The sequence below is a fragment of the Apodemus sylvaticus genome, chromosome 1 (genome assembly GCF_947179515.1).
Source record: "Apodemus sylvaticus chromosome 1, mApoSyl1.1, whole genome shotgun sequence".
In the NCBI taxonomy this organism is placed as follows: Eukaryota; Metazoa; Chordata; class Mammalia; order Rodentia; family Muridae; genus Apodemus; species Apodemus sylvaticus.
Window position 1 is genome coordinate 31943760 of NC_067472.1, and position 19301 is coordinate 31963060.

The 19301-nt window shown below is 43.0% G+C and overlaps 1 protein-coding gene across 1 annotated transcript in view; it reads left to right on the forward strand.

The window, feature by feature from the left end:
• The window catches only part of Gldc (glycine decarboxylase), an 88985-nt gene that overhangs the window by 40919 nt on the left and 28765 nt on the right, over window positions 1-19301 (forward strand). The window contains exons 9-15 of the mRNA XM_052187334.1: window positions 3856-3961; window positions 6012-6151; window positions 6678-6758; window positions 10261-10358; window positions 10773-10857; window positions 11024-11065; window positions 13078-13220. Coding sequence (XP_052043294.1) covers window positions 3856-3961; window positions 6012-6151; window positions 6678-6758; window positions 10261-10358; window positions 10773-10857; window positions 11024-11065; window positions 13078-13220 — 695 coding nt within the window. The remainder of the gene's footprint in view (window positions 1-3855; window positions 3962-6011; window positions 6152-6677; window positions 6759-10260; window positions 10359-10772; window positions 10858-11023; window positions 11066-13077; window positions 13221-19301) is intronic.

The window sequence follows — 19301 nt, forward strand, 5'->3', positions numbered from 1 at the left end:
AAAAAGTACAACATTGCGCCAGAGAGAGCTCAGTAGTTAAGAGTGCTCGCTGCTTCTCCAAGTCAGGTTCCCAGAACCCAGCCTAGGAGGCTCACAGCTGTCCCTGCTGCAGCTCCAGGAGATCCAACGCCTTCTTCTGGCCTCTGTGTATTTCTGAACACGTGTGGCATATATTCACACACACACACACACACACACACCTACATATAAATAAAAGTAAATCTTAAGAAAATACATTATTGGTGTTTATTTTGCCTAAAATCACACCTTTGACATCTTGAACTGATTAAGTTTAGAGAAAGGATACAGGGATGCTCTTTAATTCTCACGTGCTATGAGTGATTATGAAGTATGGTCCTCGTGGTCTCTCAAATTCTTAGCCGTGGGCAAGCCACATGGGTGGAAGTGTGGCACTATTTCTCTGAACTACAATGGAAGATCTCCAAGAAGTAGGCCAGGAGGGCAGAAGTGACAGGCTAGAGGGGAAGTTCCAGGCTGGCATCTTCTGGTAGTCGTGAGACTTTTTGGGGGAAGTCATGAAAAGTGTTTCTGAAATTGATGAAATAAAGGTAGCAGTTCTGGGGCTTCTGAAACTCCTTGAGTTGCTTTGGGATTTGAGTTGGGTTCTAGAAACTTAGCCAAGGCCTGGCACACAAAAACAACCCATCAAAACTGGCAAAACCAGGCATGGTGGTGCACACCTTTAATCCCAGCCCTCAGGAGGCAGGGGCAAGGAGGGGCTCGCTCTGATTCTCTGGAAGTAGCCAGTGCTCTTGACTACTGAGCCATCTCTCCAGGACCTATTTTGTTTCTTTTTAATATAGGCATGTATACGAACATGTGTGTGTGTAAATGTAGGTGCATGTGTGTCATGACACATGTGTAGATGTCAAAGGACAGCTTGCACGAGTCAGTTCTCTCTGCCACCGAAGAATCTAGAGCGCAAACTCAGGCCACCAGGCCAGCAAGCTCTTCTCCCCCCTGCTGAGCCGTCTTACTGGTCCTTTCGCTTCAACGTTTAAAAGTCATTTTCCTGGGCTGTGTACAATGAACGGTTACGTGGCTGCTGCTTCTCCATTTCCCCTAGCTTGCTTATGCACGGCTCATTTCATCGCTTTTCTGCACATTTTGCACAAGCTATGAAAATGGTGTTTATAAAAAACCTGAAAGAAAATCACATTTGCCCTGGGGGCTGATGGCACTCTGTCTTCCCTGGGTTTTTAAGTCTTTTCTTTTTGCAGACTGTCTAGTTCTTTATTCAGTTTCCTTACGTGTTCTGTAAGTAGTCCACGGCTCGTAGTCCACGGCTCGTAGTCCTCCCGTGCCTTTGTCTTGGCAAAAACGTGCAGTTGCCCTTCTGCCCAGATGCAGCTGACCGACCTTTCCTGGGCGCTATCCTCCACCCTGTCTTTGGGTATCATCTGCTGCTGCTTCTGTCAACTGTTGCTTGTTCTCTTGGTCCTGCGTGTGGTCCACCATGACCTTCTTAAATCTGCATCATTGATGGAGCATGGCTAATTTCTTTTAATCTCTGAAAGTCTGTTAATGGATTATATTTTAAAATCTTTCTATGAATTTGTGGCTTAACTGATATTAAAATTATCACCATGTTTTATGCCCCTCTCTCTCCTTTTTCTTTGAAACAGGCCTCATTGTATCCCAGGGGTCCCTCAAAGCCACTGTATAGCTAAGGATACTCTTAAATTTCTCATGCTTCCAGCCGCTAGCACTTAGCAGGAGGATCATGATTTCAAGGCCACCCTAGGCAGCACAATACAACCAATTTCCCCAAAGAAAAATAATAGAGATTTATTTTCACTATATAAAATGATATATGCACTATACAAGATACAGAAGACTAGGCCAGGGTTCTCAACCTTCCCAAAACTGTGACCTTTTAATACAGTTCCTCATGTTGTGGTGACCCCCCAACCATAAAGTTATTCTCATTGCTACTTTGTAACTGTGATTTTGCCGCCATTATTAACTTTAATATACGTATTTGTGTTTTCTGATAGTCTTCTGCGATCCCTATGAGAGTCATTTGCCCTCCCAAAGGTATCTGCTGCTGTCGGCAAAGAATAGACAAAGTCAGAGGCCAGAGGATTGGGTCTAGAATAATGAATATTTAGTCTGATCAGAATGCGTATGTATATTCAAAGCTTTTAAAAATGAAATGGAAAAGAAATGTTTAAAAATCTCCCTGAAAGCCAGTTGTGGAGGTACATGCTTGGAATCTCTGCAGGAGGGAGATTGAGGTAGGAGGATTTGATTTCAAGGCCAGCTTGAGGCAAACAGCAAGACCCTGTTAACAATGATAAAAAGTAGAACAAGCGAGATGGTTCAGTGGGTAGAGGTCTCTGCACACAGGCCTCATGACCAAGAGTTCCATCCACACAGCCTGTCACAAAACAGCAGGAGACAACTGGCTCCCAAGAGTTGTCGCCTTACTTCTACATGCTCTCTCTCTCTCTCTCTCTCTTTCTCTCTCTCTCTCTCTAGCACACACAAATAAATAAATATGAATATATGTAGATCAATACACACACATGTATATATATGTAAATATATTTAGTTAAAAATTGCAGTCTGCCAGGTGTGGTGGAATATGCCTTCAATTCCAGCACTCAGGAGGCCGAGGTTGGCAGACCTCTGTGACTTTGAGGGCAACTTGGTCTGCATAGTGACTTTGAGGTCAGCAAGGTCTGCATAGAGAGTTCCTGTCTCAAGCAAAATAAAAATAAATAAATAAGTTACAGAGTCTGGGAAGATAACTCTGTTAAGATCTCTTATTGATCTTGCAGAGGACCTGGGTTCAGTTCTTAGCATCTATGTGATGCCTCACAGCTGTCTACAATTTCAGATGTAAGGGATCTGATTCCTTTTCTGACCTCCATGGGTTCTTGCATGCATGTGGTGCACAAAGATACACTTGGACACACACATATGTAAAATTAAGTGAATGAATACTTTAAAATTACATTTATTTATTTATTTATTTATTTATTTATTTATTTATTTAGTGAACTGGTTCTTAACCTGTGGGTTGTGACCCTTTGAGGGTTATACCAGATATTCTACATATCAGATACTTATATCACGATTCATACCAGTAGCAAAATTACAGATATGAAGTATCAATTAAATAATTTTATGGCTAAGGTCACATGAGGAGTTGTATTAAAGGGTCGCAGCATTAGGTTGAGAAGCACTGCTGTATGTAGTATATCTGTCTGAGTCTGGGCACACAAATGTCATGGTGCTTGTGTGGAAGTCAGGAGACAACCCCAGGTGTCAAATGTTGCATTTCCATATCTGGCTTCATGTGGGTTCTGGGGGACCTAAACACAGGCCTTTTCCCTTCTGAGTAAGTACCTTGGCCACTGAGCCATCTTTCCAGGCCTCACTGATCTGTTGATTATTAAAGTTTGGTCTCTTGTGCTTTAGCCTCAGAAGAGTTGGACCTCTGAGTTTTTGAGTGTTTGAACATGACTTGCTGTTTTGATTGTTGAAGAAACGTTTAGTTGCGCATAAAATCTCAGATCTCATTTTTCTTTATTGTTCTACTGTCTTCCAACTGTAGATATTGCTTGTTGGTGCTGATAGCAGCCTGCTTTCCCTTATGACTGACATGATGCCTTTGTACCAGTGCGACCCCCTTTAGAAGGGTCAGTATAGAGACTTAAGCGCTGGTCTCCCTCAGGCTATATATGTGGTTGTTACAGAGAATACAGGAAATTAAATCATTTTGGCCCATTTTTCTTTAGCTTGGGCATCCTAAGTCCGTATTTCCTTCCTCCCACCACCTGTCTTCCAACACAGGGTTGATTCTGTGACTGTTCTGTCTTGTTTCAGGCCCTTTTAGCCAACATGGCTGCCATGTTTGCCATTTACCATGGATCCCACGGGCTGAAGCATATCGCTAAAAGGGTTCATAATGCTACTTTGATTTTGTCTGAAGGTGAGTGGGTTATGTTCCCAGCATAACAAGACTGACAAATGTGTCTAAGGACATGAGGTCTTGGGGTGTGCCCAGCACCGAAACAAACTAATGGTCAAATTAGAAACAGGACAGTATTTTCAATATCCAAGACAGAATGACATACAGACTACTAGTTCTTTCTTTTTCTTTTTCTTTTCTTTTCTTTCCTTTTTTCTTTTTAGGACAGGGTCTTACTATGCAGCCCTGGATGGCCTGCAACTCACCATGTAAAACAAACAGGCTTTGAACTCACCAGAGATACTCCTGTTTCTGCCTCCTGAGTACTGGAACTAAAGTCATGTGTCACCCCACTCAGTGAGGGTTGATATTTGTAGTCGATGAAGTTCATAATCCTTTTCACTCCAAATCCAAACAGAGTATAAAGATTTTTATAAGAAAATTATCAAAAGACATTCTACAATTGAGAAATAAATAAGCGTACAAACAAATGACCAGTTGACCCATACAACCTCAACCTCATTATTAATTCAGGAACTATTTGAATTGTTTTGTTGTGTACCTGACAAAGGTAGCTTCAAACTACCTTTGTAGCCTATGTGTGGCTGAAGATTACCTTGAACTCCCGATTGCCCCCATCCCCCCACCCCGCCCTTGCTTGCCAAGTGCTGAGATTATAGACATATGCCACCACACATACTGTCTTATTACTTTTAATTTTTACTTTTTGTGTGATTTTGGGACTAAAGCCCAGAGCCCTCTGCATATCTACCATTGAGTTATGCTCTGGGCCCTCTGCCCTTTACGTTGGTAAAGATTAAGAAATGGCAATACCCTATCTTGGTAACTTTTTATGGGTGACAGCTAAACAGTGTATCAAAAATTTTAAGTTGATTCAGGGAAGATGACCTCACAAACACAAGGCCCTGAATTTAGCTCTTCAGACTCCACTTTAGAAGCTGGACTGTGGCTCAGATTTCAGTACACAGCTCGAATCCCAGGGGTGGAAGGTGTGGACCAACAGTCCCTGGTGTTTACTAGCTGGGTTGGTGCGCTCCAGATTTAGTCTGACCCTGTGTCAATAAACAAACAAACAAACATGAAAGGGATTGAAGAAGATACTCAATGTTGACGTCTGACTTCCACGTGCATATACATACACATACAGAGAAGAGCAGTTGACTCACAACTTCTAGCTGCTACAACAAAAACCAACTTAATTGTGCCTACAATTTATCTAGCTATGCTACTAGTAGGCATACATCTAAAGGAAGTAAACCAATAAACGTGAAAGGGTTGTCCATTGAAACCTCATCTACAATAAATAATAGTCCAGCCTTGGACTACTAGTGGAAGCAGATTAAATATTCAACAACACATAATTATATGTCAACAACCCAAATTACATTATGTTGTACCTATTCAGCTATTGAAAATAATTATGTGGGGATTCATTTCTAGACAAGCAAAGATGAGACCTTGTTCATTGGCTCATCTCTGTAACCACAGTTAAGATAAATTGAGGCAGAAAGATGGTAATAAGTGGAGGCCAGCCTGGTCTACATCGTGAGCTCCAGGATCACCAAGGCTACATAAGAAGAACTGGATTATTTTAAAAGGTGTTTATGATGAGTTCCAGACCTATGTGAAAATTGGTATAATCCTCCTGTCTCAACCTCCTAATTTATAGGGTTCTAGGCATAATGTTCTTTTTAAATAGTGTAACCACACACACATACACACACATACACACACACATGCACACATAGAGAGACAGACATACATACAGACACACACACACACACACACGTGTACGCACACACACATGCACACACAATGAGATTGCACCCATTTCTAATATATACATCAAAACATAGGTAGTATTGATTTCTGGTTGGTCTTCTGGTGATTTTTTACTCCCTTGTTTGGTATGTATTTCATGATTTTTCTATAGCATAGCATTTATTGTTGGGAGTGAACAACATACAGTGGTCACCTCTTGATGTCTGTGATGCTAATGGCTATTGTGTAGAGCTCTGTCTGAGATGTTTATGTTCCCTGTCTTGCCTAGGTCTCAAGCGAGCAGGACACCAACTCCAGCACGACCTGTTCTTTGACACTTTGAAGGTTCAGTGTGGCTGCTCAGTGAAGGAGGTGTTGGGCAGAGCAGCTCAGAGGCAAATCAACTTTCGACTCTTCAATGATGGCACTGTGAGTCAGGCGCTTAGTAGTTTTACAGTTCTTTGTGACTCCATGAGTTCTCTCATGAAAAGCCGTCCATTTTCTTTAGCAAACATTGGGATCCAGAGTCTATTTGTTGTAAACAGTTTCAAATTTCTAGCTTGTTCTACTATGATCTTTTTGAAGAAGAATAAATTGTCCTCAGCTTTTCTCAAGATTGTTTTTGTACATGGGATGGTTCATTATTAAGGGTCAGATAACAAAGAGGATTTGGAGGATGAAGAAGCTAACCATGTTTAGTACCTGTGGGAGCATCCTGAAGTCACTGGACTGTTAGTGTCCACAGTGGGTTTTCCAAATTCAAAGCTTATCTGTCAAGTCTGAGACTGGTCCAGTTTCTTTCCCTTAAAGATCAACTTGGCTCTAACGGTTCCCTGGTGGTCTAGAGTGGATGAGAAGTTTGATCAGAACCTTCTCCCTTTTGGTGTCTTGGACGTTTTCCTCCAGTGAGCTGGAGTTTGGAGCTGATGACTTCCACCTGGTTGTTTTTCTGTAGCTTGGCGTTTCTTTGGATGAAACAGTCACGGAGAAAGATCTGGATGATTTACTATGGACCTTTGGCTGTGAGTCATCCGCAGTAAGTAAAGACATGTTGTCTTCAGAACGATTATTAGATGTGGTGTCAAGGATGGCTCTGCTCTCAAGTGGTAGGTACAATGGCCATCCTGCTGTTCAAATTATGGCACTGCCTGTCTGTCGCTGTTCCTGTGACTGCTGATAGCTAAAAATCACTGTTAACACACCCTACCCAGGCCAGTGCATCTAGGCTACATGGATTATTAGTGGTGCTGCACCCTGATGTTAATACAAAGGTTTGTGACATTGCATCTTGGTTTCTGTCAATTCCGGGAAAGTTATGACACTCATTCATTTAGTGAGTAATTCTCAAGGATATAATGTGTGTCAGATGTTGTATGCCCTGACAACAAATTGGACATGGTTCCTGCCTCAACTAAGTATACAGTCCAGTCAGGAGCCAGACAATAATCCCAGCATGGTCTGTGAGGAATCTGAGCAGAATGGGTCAGCTTCCTACCAGGGCTTGGGTCAATTCCCTAAGAAACATGGGTGTGAGTTATACACCAGGATGGAGAGAGAGAGAGAGAGAGAGAGAGAGAGAGAGAGAGAGAGATTCCTGTGACACTGAAGGAGTTCTATATAACTGAGTGGGTTTCCACAATAGCGAACTATCAGGGATGAGCAAGGCGCAAGGTTACCATCCCCCAGAAAGAGATGTCAGTGGTTCCCTAGATCCATGCAGGGTCCAAACAGAGCAGTCTACACTGCTTGTCGCATAGACATTACTTCAGTGAATATTTGTTTACTGAGTCAGTGAAAGAAAGCTTTTACTGTAGAAGTTGAAATACCTTCCAGAGTACTAAGTGATGATCTTTGGTTGTCCAGACTTATTAAGAGCATTAATCAGCTCCAGATATTAGTTATAAACTATCAAGAAGCTTCACAATGGTCTCCCAACATTGAATTTTATTAAGTAAATAGGACCACGTAAAAACTCCTTTCCTGTAAAACATCAAACTGAGTTTCCTCAAGATTATTGATCTGTATGCATTTGAGGGTTTTTTCTGGAGTCACTGATATGACTCAAGATAGCTGTGTCTCTCCATGTGTTTTCTGCTGCTGTGATAAAACAGTGTGACCAAAAGCAACACAGGGGCAGGAAAGTTACAGGAGCTCGTTGAGGGAAGGCAGGGCAGGAACTCAGGCAGTGCGTAGACCAAGGAGAGACACTGTTTTTTGACTTGCTTTCTCACGCAACCCAGGCCCACTTGCCCGGGTGGCAGCAGCATACCCCATCCTCCTGCATCTGTCCTCAATCAAGAAAATGCCCCACAGATTTGCCCACTGGCCAGTTGGATAGAGGAAGTTCTCAAGTTAAGATGCCCTCTTCCCAGGTGACTTCAGTCTCGGTCAAGTTCCCAAAAGTGAGCCAATAAGCACACCGTGCTATTAACATAGGGAGGGATAAGAAACTGCCATGTATTAAATTACATGATCCAGATATAAAGTCTGTATGATTTGCATACATTTTCCCCATTGTTGGAGCATCTTCTTGGCTCTCTTGATAATATCACTGATGAAGAGATGTTTTTAGTTTTATTTATTTTGTTGTGCTAGTGATTGAACACACACACACACACACCTAGTATAGACTTGACTAATGAGCTATAACCTGTAATTTACAGCTCTTGTTTGTTTGGTTGTTGTTGTCTTTTTGGGGGCGTGTACTAGGTTTTAACTGAGGCCATTGCTGTGCCAGGCAGCTGATCTGGCCCTGAGTCACACCCACAGCTTAAATGTTCTTATTTATTTGTTTGTTTATTTTAACTTTTTATGTTTTGAGTCAAGGTCTAGTGTAGCCAAGGGTCTAACAACTTTTGGTTTTAGGTTTATTTATTTTTGATAAGTGTAGTGAGAAGAGGGTGTCTAATTTCCTGGAATGAGAGTTACACAAGGTTGTGTGGTTCACTACATGGGTGCTGGGAACTGAACCTGGGTCCTCTGAAAGAGCAGCTAGTGCTCTTAACCACTGAGCCATCTCTGCAGCCCTGTAAAGATGGACCTGTCATCTTCTTGCCTCTCCCTCCCTAGCACCAGGATGGCAGGCGTGTGTCACACGTCACACATCCAATCTCTGCTGGTCTGTGGATAAAACTCATGTGTATTTCAGAAGCTCTCAATCAACTTTACTACATCCTTGGCCCCTCAAGTGTTTTTATTTTAATGAAATACAAGTCTGCGAGGGTCTCTGTAAGCTTCACAGTAGCAGTGTGGCTCAACCAAACTCAGTAGCCAGTGTTGGTTCAGACTTTGGGGAGTCTGACCCAGAGTGATTTATTTTAGGCCCATAGTTCTCAACGTTACTAATGCTGCAACCCTTTAATTCAGTCCCTCACGTTGTGGGGACGCCCCCCCCCAGCATAAAATTATTTTTGTTGGTACTTCATAACTGTAATGTTGCTATTGTTATGAATCTTAATGCTAATGTACATGTGTTCCGATGGTCTTAGGCAACCCCTGTGAAAGGGTCCTTTTGACTCCAGGGGTTCTGGCCTGCAGGTTGAGAACTACTGTTTTAGGCATATTTAAGCACAGCACCATTTGGTAAAAACTATTCTAGTGATGATTGACTCAATCCTGCACTCACAACAAAGCAAGCAAGTATCAAGTTCCCTGAGGAACAAGATAAGGGAAATACAGGTCAGGCGAGACTATGTCAAAACTCTTTGAAAAGGTCATAAAATTAGTTTGCATGGTCTGACTGATTAAAAACAGATTATTTATGATTGATTGAGGAAAACAAACTCATGACAAGGACCTGGAGGAGGAGCCAATGCTGGAAAAATCTCTAACCACAAAGATACTGAAGACAGAGCTCAAAAGTCACCAGGCTGCAAAGCTCGCCTGCTCCAGCCCTCCTCACAGAAAACAGGTTTTGCATTTCTTCCCTTGAAGGACCAACCCTGTGGGTGGCCTTAACCTTCCAGGCACCTGTGGGTTGAGACCCCTTTGGGGTTGTATGTCCTGATATGATTCAGAACACTAGCAAAATTACAGTTACCATGAAGTAACCACAAAATAATGTTCTGGTTGCCAGCAGACCATGAGGAGCTGTATTAAAGGGTTGCAGTGTCAGGAAGGATGAAAACCTCTACTTTAGTGCAAGTCTGTGAGCACAGAGACCTCTGTGCCCCTGACACAAGTCATTGTTTTGTGCTTTTTGTTTTTTCTTTTGCTGTTCTTGATTTTTGTTTAGTGTTTAAGAAACCATCATTAATGCACTCCTTTAATCCCAGCACTTAGGAAGGGAGTTTGAGAAAATCTCATCTGCATTGCGAGTTGCAAGCCAGCCACAACAGGACATGAGGCCCTGTCTAAGAACAAAGAGCAAAAGATGAGCTAAATAAGAGTTTCTATGTATCCGTCCCTGTATTTTCATCGGAGCGTTCGACATCTTTGGTCTTTACATGAATGTCCATTTGATTAGATGGTGATGTAGCCTGGAAGCTTCCATCCTTATCCCTGTCCTTCAGTCTCAATGGTCTCTCTCTTTTTTGCAGGAATTGGTTGCTGAAGGCATGGGAGAGGAACGGAGAGGTCTCCTAGGGTCTTCATTCAAGAGAACCAGCCCGTTCCTTACGCATCAGGTGTTCAACAGGTCTGTGCGGCTTCAGCGAATTCTGCATTTTGTGTGTTCGGGTGGTGAAGCAGGGAGCCCTGGGGAGGATGTTGTTTGTGATGCTGACCCTGGGTTATTGCTACTCAGCCAGGCTCCCTAATATAGTCCTGTCAGAAAGACCCCACCCATCCCTGATGTGAGCCAAGCATACCCGGTCTCCTGGTGGCTCTGCCGTGCTGGTGCTGTGACGGGGAGGAGAGTTTACAGATGTTCATCTCAGGAACCTCGTGTCCTCTTCTCAGTGGCCTCTCATTGCTAGGGCTGCTCTGAGATCCATTAGCGTCTCTGCCCTCCCTGTCTGTGCATTAGTGAGTCTTCAGAGCTGGGACTCCTTATTTTGTATGAGGACAGGCATGACTCTAATGGCTCCACCCTTGTGTTTTATGTTCACAGCTATCATTCAGAAACCAATCTTGTCCGGTATATGAAGAAACTAGAAAACAAAGACATCTCCCTCGTTCACAGCATGATTCCATTGGTAGCTGCTTGTGGCCTTTCTTCTTCTAGTCCTATCCTGATCCCTCCTGTGGATCATATAATACTGTGCAAGAGGGGAGGAGCAGGAGCTCTCGGGAGGTGGGAGGGTTCAGAGATGGGGCACAGAGCATCACTAATGGGATGTCCCTTGGATGTGCTTCTTCAAGGGCTCCTGCACCATGAAGCTCAACAGCTCCTCCGAACTCACAGTAAGTAGGCCATGTCTGTGACGCGGGTATTTATGGGCAGATTTCAGGAAGTTTATACAGGAGCGGATGACAAAAACCTGCCTAGACTGTGGCCCTGTGCCTTAACGGTCCCTTACTTTGTCATTCTGGAATCGTGGCAGAGACCCTGATATTTCTCGCAACTTGATCAGTTAAACTTATGGATAAAGCTGAGTGTAGCGGTGTTTTCACTCTTTCTCACACACACACATAAATATGAATATATGTGTGTGTGTGTGTGTGTGTGTGTGTATGTGTGTGTATGTATGTATGTGTGTGTGTGTATGTATATGTGTGTGTATGTGTGTGTATGTATGTATGTGCATGTGTATGTATGTGTGTATGTGTGTATGTATGTATGTGTGTGTATGTATATATGTGTGTATGTATATGTGTGTGTGTATATGTATATGTGAGTATGTGTGTGTATATGTGTGTATGTATGTATGTATATATGTATATGTGTGTATGTGTGTATATGTATATGTGTGTATGTGTGTATATGTATATGTGTGTATGTATATGTGTGTATGTGTGTATGTATGTATGTGTGTGTGTATATGTTTATGTGTGTGTGTGTAGTTAATTACAGAGCCTGCCAAGTATGGGGGCACATGCCCTTAATCCCAGCACACCCTGGAGGCAGAGGCAGGTAGATCTCTAAGTTTAGGGCTAACTTGGTCTAAACCGTAAATTCAGGACAGCCAGGGCTATACGAACAAACTCTGCCTCAAAAACCAAACCAAAACCACAACAGAATTTATAGACAAACTTTGTTATTCTTATTGACAAAGTGTTATCTTGGGAAATTTTTAAAGCCATTGATGGCTCAGTCCTGGCTCAGCGACCCACGTAGCTGGGTCTACAAAGCACGCCCACCACGCCCAGCTATGTAAAATTATTATTACTGCTATCTTTTACTGTTCTGTTTAGTATGTAGTTGTGTGTGTGTGTGTGTGTATGTATGTATGTATATGCATATACTTGTACAGTACAGTGGTTCTCTCCTATGTATGGGTCCTGGGGGGTCAAAGCAAGGTCATAAGGCTTCATGGCAAGCAACTTCTTCACTGAGCCATCTTACCAACTCATCAAATTTATTTTTTTTTTAATTAAAACAATTAGGTGACTAGTTTTTTTTAATCTGGACTTTAAAAAAACTTCTTAATTTTTATTAGTTTGTAGTTAGCCTCAGAGGTAGATGTAAAAACATTAGGCATGTGCTGAAGGTTGCTTCAGTGATAAAATACTTGCCAGGTACTCAAGGGCTCTGGTTTACTTCTTAGTTACAACAACAAAGAAAAATTGACAGGCACGCGCCTGTAATCCCGGCCTTGAAAAGCAAAGCAGGGCCTTGAGTTCACATATCGAAAACCAAACAGACAAATGAAAATATACCTCTTTCTAGAAATCCACTCACAATGTCAGAGGGTGAAATTTAAGGTTTAAATTTATTCTCTGTGTCAACAGAAATTTGATTGACACAGTGTTGTGATAGATCCTTGTCTATATCAGACCTAGATCATTACAGCAGAGTTAACTCATTCCCATTATTTCTTGGGATTCTCCTGATGTTACAAGTCATTTCAGGCAAAGGAACTGACTTTGGACTGGGTTAGGAAGGGTCTCCCCTATTTATATTTCTGTTCATGCCTTGTTCTGCTCATATATGCTTATGTACACATGTAAGCGTTGCCTAAACTCACTGCTTCATGGATGGCAGTTTGTTTTGGGACCCTTTTGCTCCTGGATAGGTAGAATAATGTTTCTGTGGCAGTTTTCTTCGTGGCTTTTGCATTCCACCTGTACAGTGTAGAGAGTAATAGTTCTTATATCCTTGAGTTGGGCAGAGAAACCAAGCGTGTATTCTGAATGCCTTGGGAGCCCCTGGCTCCTTGGTAACTTCTCAGTGTTGGTACATGGTCGTCCTCAGCACCCAAATCATAGATTCCCTTACACTGTGCACATGCTTACATTCCTCTTCTTCCCTTCAGCCCATCACCTGGAGAGAATTTGCTAACATCCACCCCTTCGTGCCTCTGGACCAAGCCCAGGGGTACCAGCAGCTTTTCCAAGAGCTTGAAAAGGATCTGTGTGAGCTCACGGGTTACGACCGAGTCTCATTCCAGCCAAACAGGTAAGAGGCTTTGTTCCCTCTGGTATAACACCCACATCCAAAAGCGAAGTATTCTTTTAGTGTTTCCTATTTTTAAAAAAAAATTATTTAATTTTATTTTATATGCATTGGTGTGAGGGTGTCAAATCCTTGTTTTGTAACTGGAGTTACAGTTTTAAGTTGTCACGTGGGTGCTGAGAATTGAACCCAGATCCTCTGGACCAGCAGACAGTGCTCTTACCCACTGAGCCATCTCTCCAGCCTCATCAGTGTAGTCTATTTTTATCATTTATTATCATTTATCATCCTGAGTTGCCTGGGCATTTAGACACTGCTGGAGGGGTATGGCCAGTCTTTCAAAGTGGCCTCATTTACATAGATACAAATTTGGTGATCATTTGTGGGCTGGGAGAGAAATTAGGAGTGTTGAATAGGGCCTTGGTTTTCTACCATATGAACCTCCCTCTGCTGTTCCTTGGGCCTCCTTAGAGATACCATGGTGCCTGAATTTAAAGGGGAAAATGTTCCAGACCATGCAAAATTACACTTTTCAGGTCCAGTTTCCCATGTTATACCGGAATCTCTGAAAGTGAAATGAACTGTGGTGCTTCAGTTAAGATGAATTATTCACAGAAGCTATGAGTACGCATAATAGCCATCAATTTTGACATGTAAACCTTCCTTAATATCAAGAAAGTCATCACTGAACTTTCTGTTTTCCCTGGGATATTTACATCCTAAATGCAAAGTACCAAGTACTTTATTCCTGCTGGTGACAAGCATCTATATAATCATAGTATTTAGCAGGCACACATAGATGGATCTCTGTGAACTCAATACCAGCATTGCTCTACATGGTTCATTCCAGGCCAGCAGAGAGTATGTAGTGGGTTTTATCTCATTTCTGTTTGTATTTGTTTGTTTAATCCCTGTTTTTCCCATTTATTTGCTTAAAGCATCAACCCAGAAGACATTTATAGCCTGGCCAAGAAAAGAGCCTAATAATATTTAATTTCCCTTTGCCTTTCCCACTGAGCTTAGCATGGCTTGCTTCAATTTGTTTCCAAAACTCTCACTGTCAATCTTCACTTGATCTTAGCCAAAAGGCCGAGAAGCCATCTCTCTCTCTCTGGCATTCTTAACTTCACTCCATAGCACACACCAAATACACTCCAGAAACCTTTGGTTCAGAAGTATGACACAATGAATGTTTAAGGCAGCCAGAAACAAGAAGTGTATCTTCTAGGGACACATGAAGTAAAAGACAAGATGAAATTACTGTTAGTGCTTTTGGCTTCTACAGTTGAGGAAATTGCTGGGCTGGCTAGTTTTATGTCAGCGTGACCCAGGGTACAGTCATCAACAGAAGAAAGGCCTCCATGAGATTGGGACAAAGGCAAGAATAGGACATTTTCTTAATTAGTGATTTGATAGGGGTAGGGATAGGGAGGTCAGACTTCACAGATCGTGTCACTTCTGGGCTTGGTGGCCCTGGGTTCTATATGAAAGCAGGCTGAGCAAGCCATGGGTGAGCGAGCCAGTAAGCAGCACCCCTGCATGCCTTCCAGATTCCTGCCTTTTTTGAGGTCTTACCCTGATTTCCTCCAGTGATGAACAGTGGTGTTGAAGTGTAAACCAAACAAACTCTCTTCTCCCCAGTTTGTTTTGGGTCATGGAGTTTCACCACAGCCACAATAGCCCTAACTAAGACAGCTGCTTTGACAAATGGAAGGTTCAGTGGGCAGGGGAGGTGGCAGGGGAGGTGACTCAGCGAGTTGAAGTGCCTGGTGAGCAAGCGTGAGGAAGTGGCAGCCTTGGGCTCCATGGGGAGACGGGAGGCAGAGTCCTCGCAATCTGTGGCTGTTTCTTTGTCTTTGTTTCCAAATCAAGACAAGATCATACTCTGTAGTTTACGCTGGCCTCAAATTCTAAGCAATTCTCCCAACTCAATCTTCCTAATGCTGAGATTCTAGGCCTGAGGCACCAAACTACCTTCAGCTTTTAACTGTTACTATCCATGATTGATCTTTTCTTTAGAAACTATTTTTAACTCTCTAATTAATTAATTAAAACAATTACTATGTAGTACTGGCTGGCCTGGAGGCTCAATATGTAGACCAGGTTGGCCTCAGTCTCACAAAGATCTACTTGCCTCTGCCTCCCAAGTTCTGGGATTAAAGCTGTGGTATATCATGCCTGTCTTATTGTCATTTTGGGAGTTGACTGAGGCCCTCAAGTATCTAAGTGTGCAGTTTACCACAGCAGTTACTCCTCAAATCATAATACCTTTTGACTTGTACAAATACAAAATCCAGAGTTGGACATGGTCGTGCACTCCCATGATAGATAGGGAGTGATAGATAGCCCTGGGAGACAGAGGTAGTGGTATCAGGAGTTCAAAACCAGTCTCAGTCTGGGCAACGACCTCAGTGGTAGATCTGGGGACAGCTGATGCTTAAGAGTATTCTTCACTCCCGAGTCCTGTGTTGCTGTGTGTGTGTGTGTGTGTGTGTGTGCGCGCGCGCGCGCGCGTACACATGCACATGCACATGCACGCATGTGTAAAATTTGTGGAAATATTTCTCATAAAAAATATTGGCTAACGTGAAACCTGCCTCCAAATATTCCAAAGCAGTCCTCATTTGACACATTTCTCTGGTGTCTGTGAAATTAGACATTATGTTCTTCTTTAGATACAGGAAGGATTAAATACACAAACCTAGATAAAACTAAGCCAAATTTGAGGCAGATACTTCTAAATCTCAGCCTTTTCACCCAGGATTCCTGGCAGGAGGGTTCTCATAAACAAAACACATTGAGCTTTAGCCTTAAATGTTTGCTCTGCTCTGAGGAAAGGAAACTTTGGCTGTATGAACTACCTCCCTGTCTCAGTGCACAATGTTGTTTTTTATTTAGTTTTTCTTTTGTCTCGATTCATTATTGTCTAGCTGTGCTGCATAGCAGCTTCTGTGCACCCAGATGGAGTTAGCCATAAAACATTGGGGTCTCTTCATCTACGACCTCTTGCCAGATTATTGGTTCTTGACCGGTTATTCTGGTTTTATCTGAAAGCGTTGAGTTTCTTGGGGATTCTTTGAAGAATAAGTACTAGTTTTAGATGAAACCATCCATTAGTTCCCCGAATTCCGATGTGAGCAGTAAAATGCACAGCCGCTCCTTCCTCTGAGTGATGGCGAGGCAGTTCACACCACTGCTCGCACAGCTCCAGGTCTGAGGCCCACTGTCCCTTAGCATCGCTCCCTGCAGCTCTGCCCCATCACCCTTTCATTCCAAACAGATGTTAAGGCCTTAAGTTCCCCTCCATAGCAGATACCTTTCTGCCAGTCCCCAGCTGGTTTGTACAGATAAGCATTTTTCATAATCCTTTTCCACCAGCAGGTGGCACCAATAACCTTGTTTAATGATTTTTCTGAAGTAAAGCTTGGATGGCATTCAAACATATTTGCAGTAGTTAGGAAAAAAACCAGCTGATCTTAAGAGCGCCTAAGGCAAAACCTAGCCAGCATTTCCAGCCCTTCCCATAGTGCTCTTCTATGGATTACTGGCTCTTTGGTCCAAACAGTATCTTCTCTGAAAAAACAAAACAAGACAGCAACAAGCACAACAAAAGCAACTTATTTGTTCATTTGTGTGTGAGAGAGTGTATGTGTGTGGATACATTTGCCGTATCATTTGTGTGGTCGAAGGACAACCCGTGGGAGTCATTCTCTTTCCTTCCTTCACGTGGGCCCCGGGGATCAAACTCAGGTCATCACTATTGGCAACAAGTTCCCCCTTAACGGTTGGCCCATCCCACCACTCCCAGTATCTTTCAATGCTTTATCTGTACCTTCCATGAGGTGAGGTGGACAGATGGTATGAGAACCAGCTCACACACACACACACACACACTATTGGACGAGTCCATTAGTGTTGCTTGTGTGTATGTATTTTTATGGCTGTCCACCTTATGTTGGATAACTAAGAAGGGGGCTCATCCCCAGGGAAGGCTTCTTACCTGTTCTCTGCCAAGCGATGACGCCTTGAGAGACTCTCCTCTTCCCTGTTAGCGTGCCTATTGGTAGTGCCCTTGGTCATCTCGTGTTTACATGGCCATATGGTTAAGGTATTACGGTTGTGGTGTCCCAGTCATTTTTTCAGAGACACAATCTCATAGCAGTTTTCTTATTCCTCTGACTCTTAAAGTCTTTCTGCCCCATCTTCCTCAGTGTTACCCAGTGTTAGGTAAGGAGTTGTATTGTAGATGTCTTCACTGGGGCTAGGCACCCTGTGATCACTTGCTCTCTGCATTTTAACAAGTGATGGTTTTCTTCAGTGGCCTCCATCTGCACAGAGAGAAGCTTCTTTGATGAGGGGTGAAGGCTACACATATCTGGGGTGTGAGGATAAGTGGTTAGAGTGCAGCTGGGAATTATGCTTCATTTTCTTTTTTTTATGGTAACGTGGCTTTAGTGGATTCTCCAAGATTCGTGACTTCACTATGGCTGTGTAGTTGGCTAGTTTTCCGGTTGCTTCTCTTGGGCAGGCTGAAGTCCAATTAGACAGCTGCTGATTATTGTGGTGGTTTGTATGCTTGGCCCAGGGAGTGGCACTATTTGGAGGTGTAGCCTTTTTGTGGGGGTGGGCGTCGGGACCCTCCTCCTAGCTTCTTGGGAGACAGTCTTTTCCTGGCTTCCTTTAGATGAAGATGTAGAACTCTTAGCTCTTCCAGGACCATGTCTGCCTGAACGCTGCCATGCTTTTTTCCATGATAATGGACTGAACCTCTGAACCTGTAAGCCAGGCCCAATTAAATGTTGTCCTTTGTAAGAGTTGCCTTGGTCATGGTGTCTCTTCACAGCAATGGAAACCCTAACTAAGACAGTTATCTTCAGGAATATAAGTGTCACTATAGATTTTTAAAGTTCCTTAGTACAGGGGAAAGGATGACTTGCATGTGAATTGTCAGGGGTGAAGGGTAGAATTCAATTGGCAACAGATCTAAGCATTTATTTCAGAGCTGCTTCATAAAGCAATAGTTCTTTAGGTCCCTTGTGGGGAAATGCATGCAGAACACCAAGTCTAGCTTGTTGAGGTAAGGCAGGCACATAGCATGAACATTGCAGGCACATAGCATGAATATAGCAGGCACATAGCATGAACATTACAGTAACCTTCCATGTACAGTAAATGTATGGGCTGATCTTGGATCACCTGAGCATGTAAAGTAAAATGCAATAAAATTTTTTTAAAATGATGTGTGTGTGTGTGTGTGTGTGTGTGTGTGTGTGTATGTGTGTATGTGTGTGTGTCCACCCAAGGAAGTCAGAAGAGGGCGTCAGGTTCTCATGACTGCTGTTTCAGGGAGTTCTGAGATGCCCAGCATGGGTGCTGGGAACTGAACCATCCTCTGGAAAGGGCTGAAATGTCCTTGATGGCTGGGCTCTCTCTAGGCCCTGCAATAAGAGTTTGCTGGAGGAAGGTCACTCATTCACCAGTCAGTGCTTATTATACATCCTTTTTATCAGTGTTCACGGTATAGAAAATAAATTAAGAATAAAGTGAACAAGAACCTTGCATTTGGGAATAGCCAGGCTCTCTGGGGCCTACTTATTGAAAATAAGTCAATCATATTAGGATCTGAAGATACTATCCCAGCACAAGGACCTTGTGTGAAAATCCCCAGGATGAGAATTGGCTCGATATGGCCTGGGCAGCTGGAGGGTGGTAGAACACAGCCATAGACCTGAGCTAGGGTCACCCTGACAAAAGAGTTAGCTTTGGGAGAGCTCATAGAGTTGGACTTGTTGACGAATGGGTATGATTGGGATGCTAGGGTCTTTGTGTGGATTCCTCACCACTCAGAACATCTGCATGGTTTTTTTATTCCCCATTTACTAGACTACGGAGCAGCAGGGGACCATGTAATGAGAGGTGATAGTGATTTTCAACAGACGGGCGTTCATTTCCTTGTTCTTGAAATAAAAGGCGTTAAGTGTGCTGGCACTTCTACTTTTGGCTTCAGCTGTAAAATGAGGGCTATATCTCGGGTGTGTCGTGGGAGAGCAAGGCACCATGAAGGAGGCAGAGCGCCTACTCACT